The sequence below is a fragment of the Phaethon lepturus genome, unplaced genomic scaffold (assembly GCF_000687285.1).
Source record: "Phaethon lepturus isolate BGI_N335 unplaced genomic scaffold, ASM68728v1 scaffold35749, whole genome shotgun sequence".
Lineage (NCBI taxonomy): Eukaryota > Metazoa > Chordata > Aves > Phaethontiformes > Phaethontidae > Phaethon > Phaethon lepturus.
Genome location: NW_010561924.1, coordinates 2,168 through 7,460, shown reverse-complemented (window position 1 = coordinate 7,460; position 5,293 = coordinate 2,168). Strand labels below are relative to the sequence as shown.

Here is a 5,293-nt window from a genome sequence, read left to right as displayed (position 1 = left end):
ATCTATCCTACAATGAGGAAATCACACCAATAAACTGCAAATCAAGGGGGACTTGGCAATAAATACTGATAACAAATGCTTAACCTCAGACTGGCTTAGCCCAGCAGAGCTTATAAGCTACAGCAAGAAAACAGCAATATTCAACCAGTCTAGTTTACTAGAAGCATAGTCCTGAGGAATGATGCACTGATACAAGACTTGCAGTCTAGTGTTACTGCAGCTTTGTCTTGATGCCACTGCCCAGGGGGAATGTATTAGAGTAATAGTCTAAAGTATAGTAGTCTTTCTCTAACCTGCACTTGACACACAAGTGAGCAACACAGGATAGAGCAGGCTTGCAGAGGCATCATTAAGTACTGAAGGGGGAGACTGAATCAAGCAGGCAACCTAGACTTGGCCTAGTGTCATCACTTCACTTTTACCTAGTGCTCACTTGTATTACTGCTTGCTACAGGGGCCACCATAAACCTGAACTCAAACCAGCTAGCACACACCAAATTAAGCCACTGTCATATGCAATATCAGGCTGCTAGGACAACTTGAAACAGAAAGGGGTAGACTGCTGGCAACACAGTGGTGAAAAGCTACTGAGTATGCCAGCTCTACCTGCCAAGCCAGGATTATTTTGAGGGCAATGACATGAACAGTGTCCTAGCAATCCCTTATACAGTAGGGCCAATGCAGTAGGTAGTGTGCAGCTTCAGGATACAGTTTAACTATTCAAGAGCTTAACATCCAGCAGCCAGCCTACAAAGCATCAATATTTCTAATACGCCAGAGCAACTCAGACAGACGGGGAACACAACAGTCCTGCAAAGCTTAAACCCAGGAATTCAGCTGTTCAGAGAGTAGCCATTCAACATAAAGCTTCCTTAGAGGTCTCAGCAACAGGTTACATTAACAAAAGCACAATATTTAGGGCAGGAAGCTTAAATTCTCCATAGCTCTCTCTCAGTAGGAATCCATTAAAGCCTGCTTTCTAGCACTTCATTTTTCAATAGATGAACTTGGCCTGATGTTCATCAGCCAAGGCATTCAAAGGCTAGCAAAATGCAAGTCTGCCTGTTTCAAGCTTGTGAGGACTCCTCCTGAGCATCTGACCACTTCTTCCATGTGAGCTGATGCACAGAAACATTTTATAAAGATCATCCATGAGATCACGCAAGACAGATACATGCATGTAAGCTATTTGATATGCAAATCAGACAATGTCCTCTAGGCAGTGGTTTACTTCTGCAATGGGTATAGCTTAGGCTGGCTTTAAAAACAGCTATTTAAGAGATGATAGTAACTCCTAAGCAAAAGACTTCCTTCTTTCCAGTGATACTCTATAATAGGCCAAGCATTGCCTTGCATTCAGAAATTATGCCTAGGTTTGCATTCCAGCAGTAAGCTTGCACTAAATTTAACACACATGACAACACTGGCATCATATTAGTTTTTAGAAAGCCTTCCAGATAGTCAGAGTCTTGGGTGAGAGATGCCTTGTCTGTAAGCTACGTCAAGTCCAAGCCACAGTTAGTGAAAAAGGCTGCATTCACTTTCAAGTTTAGCTACTTCGGCTGACTACTCAGGAAGCCTTTAATGAAAAAAGCACAACAGAAGACACCAAATTATTTGTCTATTTGCTACTGAAGTTGCTTACAGGACTGTTCAAAACGTTAAGCTAAAGCATGCTTGGCTACAGTCTTTCTAGATTGTATCCCTCCCTGCTTCCTAAGCTAAATGAAGTCTGAACAAAGGGGTAGACTCACCACTTTGAGGCAGTCTTTATAAAGTAGTTGTGAGAAGCGAGAGAACTTGCAATGTAAATAGAATTTTCAGTCCTATGAAGAATGGGCAGGCTTTTCAGTGCCATTTAAGTGCCGCACTGCTACTGTTTTTCACCTTGAACAGCAACCATACATTGGTGTTTCACCTGCATTCTGCTTTACCCTCTAAGCTTAAATAATTTGTTTGATCAGGCACTTTGGTCTCACAAGCTTGCAGAGACAGCTAGAAGTCACAAGAGAGGTTTAGCAAACAAGTACTCTTAAACATTGCACCAGTACATATAAAATATCTCTAAGATTTGCCTTTCTAGTCTACTTCTCTGGTTAAGCAAAGGAAACTCAAGGTTTGCTCATTTGCTATATGTGTTTTACTATTGCAATTCAGTGAAAATCATCCAGTTAATATACCAGTTTCTAATACTGCTATATACATAACTAGGGAATTTTTAACCTTCCTTATAAAGCACAGGAGTTTCAAAGCAGCAAGTTCAGCACATACCCTTTAGGAAGGTCAGCCCCCCCACATCTCCAAGGGAGGTACATATTCTTCCAAAGGCTATTCTGAAAACAGGGGCAGACTTTCACCACATACAGCCTCTGTGGAGAGCTCTGCTTAGGATTTATATCTCTTCAAGTGAGGGTTAAGACCAGTAAAGAGGAAGAATTTGACTCTAACCACTCAAAATACCATCTCATACAGTGACCAGGTGATAGGGATAAACCAGTAAGCTCAACCCTTAAGTAGTGACAGAAATGCAAGCCTTCAGGACCTGCCTGAAGTTGTACAAGAAGAAATTCATTTTAGGAGGCACTTTAGGAATTTATGCTGTGGCAGGAGTGCACATCATCCTGCAACTTACAGTGGTTGTGGGGGGTTTTTTGTTGTTTTTTTGTTTGTTTGGAGGTGGGGTTTTTTTGCTTGCTGTGGACCTGTGAGGAAGAAAGCTGGACCAAACCTCAGTGTAAGAGCTGCACTAATTTCCAACTGTGCCAAAAATTGTTTTGAAAGATGCAGTCAGAACAGCTTTATCTTGAGCCTGAACTTAGCAGTATTTTTCCATCCTAACTATCCAAACTGTGGTTCCAATTCTATTTAAGTCTTCAATTCCTCATTTCAAGAACTTTTCACATTAGCAAGTTTTAAATCATGTTTTGGTGCATGTTTAGAGATGCCATCTTCCAAATTTTTGTACTCAAGAATAATTTAGCCAGCTCATGGGTTAGAGATAGACTTACTAATCCATCTTCAACTTCCAAGAAATTAATCTTGAACTTGAGGCAGGACCATATATCCCTAGGTACTACAGGAAACAACATTTAGGCCCTCTACAAGACAGACAGTATCCATACTGTTACTAGTTCTACACAGCCAGAAAGTAGAAGCATCCCAAGCATGACAGAGCCCACTCCCGCACGATTAGTTCAATAGAAAGTTGGCCAGATCTTGAACTGAGGAAGTGTAGAATAATGAGGTTAGGCAATAGAAAGCAGAGTTTTGCTGCTATTCCAGGAGTGGCTTCTGCTCTGCTCAAGACACTTTACAGTTTTTCCTCTATTAACTAACCCAGTTTACTGAATAGTCCACTTAGATCGCATGTTAATAGCCACTTCCAGAACTAGTAGTCCTCTTAACATTTGGCTGCTGGTTCTCTTCTCCTAATGAAGGGGAAATAAGGCTTCTTGGCATTTGTAGAGATATACTGAAAGGGTCATTGCAGGTCACCTGGTTGCATATTCCTACTGCACACCAGGAAATGAACAGTCCAATGCAGTCATGTTTCCATTAGAAAACCTCCAAGTGACAGTTATTACTTGTCTATATATACACTCAGAATCTTGGCCTTCAGTTGCCTCCACTCAAGAATGCCCAAGTGAAACAATCAATTGCAAGGCAACCAAGTGGGGTAGGACTGGCTGTACGGCACAGGAGCATTTGCAAGATAGTAGTTGCTGAAGTTCACATCGCTAACATAAGGTGCTGGCTGGTAGTAACAGGTAACATTAGTGGCATTAGGGATGATATTTTGTTCTGCCAGTACTTTGAGTGCTAGCAGAGAAATCAAGTTGAGAGTCTGCCTCCGCTCATGTCCCATGAGACAGACTGTGCTCTCATTCACCACCCTGCGCAGAATCATGAGGTAGTCATATTTGCTCCTTTCTTCTTTGGAGAAGTGGTTCTGGAGATAGGTCTCTAGTTTGCGCTGCTGATCCAGGATGTCTGGGAAGTCTATGAAGAATCGGGAGCACATGTAGCGCTCTAATGTTTTGATCTCATGCTTATCCATGGGCCTGAAGTCTCGTACTAAGAGGTTACTATACTTCAGAAGCCCACCACCTCGGATCTCTTCAGGATTTTTGGTAGCTATCAGCTTGTTCTGGAGGTGATCAAAAGCTGCTTCAAAGTCACCATACATACTCTCCCCAATCACAGTTGGATGGAAGTGCTCCGACATGGGGGTTTCTGAGTAGTCATAGTAAAAGAGCAGGGAGTCCAGTATGATTTGGAAAGAGTCCACACTGAACTCAAACTGTCGCCTTATACAGTCTACAAACTTCAGCTCCACGTTCCTGCCATGTTTGTTGGAAAGAGATATCAAGCTCCAGCGGTCAGACTCTGTGGACACTTTGACTAGCTTCTGGATGTAGGCTTCCTTCAGTGTTACCGGACTGATTTTTAGCTTGCTTACTCCTTCTGGCAAGAAATTCAAGAGGGATCGCAACACCACATCTCGAACTAACTGAAACTCTGCCTCACTTGGAAGAGAGACTTGAAAAATGAGATCCAGGTCTTTGCATCCCAGCCCATTATCCTTGACTAGGACATGACCAGCTGCAGAGCCATTCAGACGGACATCATGTACCACAATGCCTGCTTCACTCAGCCTACTCCGAACAGTCTGAACAATGTCCTTCAGAGTTATCTTCAGCGTTGGGAAGTTACCTCGTCCATGGATCGGCACCACCTCTGTAAGAACCTCATGCAGACGGCTGACCTGCTCCCAGTTCAGTACACTGCATGACATGCAGTCTGTGTTACTTCCTTTGCCTGCCATCTTAAGGTTTTTCTTCTCCAAAGAAACTGTAGGGAGGTAGAATAAAAAAGAAAAAGACAAATCAGGCTCTCTGTTTATACTTCCTAGCTATATCCTGTGCTCTACTTTTCCATCCACACACATACAAACTAGAAAGCAATAATTCTATGTAAAAATGATTATCAAAAAGCCTTTCACCTGACATGATACTCAGCTTCTCTATTGGTGCAGGCACAAAATTTTAGTTGGCACTGTCCTTTTTTTGGTGAGGTAAAGTACTTCAGCAAAGCAGTTTGCATCAAAGGGAAATTATCAACAAAGATGACACATAAGCTTTACCTAAATTTAATATTATCTGCAGCACCAGCCGATGTCAGAGGAGCCACAAGAGCAAAGCACTTCTGAAAGTTATGCTTTGAACTTGTTTCATTATACATAAAGCTCAAACTGCTCTCTCCAGCTAACATAATGATGGAAGACGCTCAGGTG

General features: G+C 42.2%; 1 protein-coding gene across 1 annotated transcript; it reads right to left on the bottom strand.

Annotated features, from left to right (window-relative positions):
- Positions 1 to 2,859: 2,859 nt before the first annotated feature.
- FAM46C (family with sequence similarity 46, member C) lies at positions 2,860 to 4,849 on the bottom strand. Its single transcript, XM_010294136.1, has one exon. The coding sequence runs from the start codon at positions 4,823 to 4,825 to the stop codon at positions 3,653 to 3,655; it is 1,173 nt and encodes a 390-aa protein (XP_010292438.1). The 5' UTR covers positions 4,826 to 4,849; the 3' UTR covers positions 2,860 to 3,652.
- Between the last annotated feature and the right edge of the window lie 444 nt (positions 4,850 to 5,293).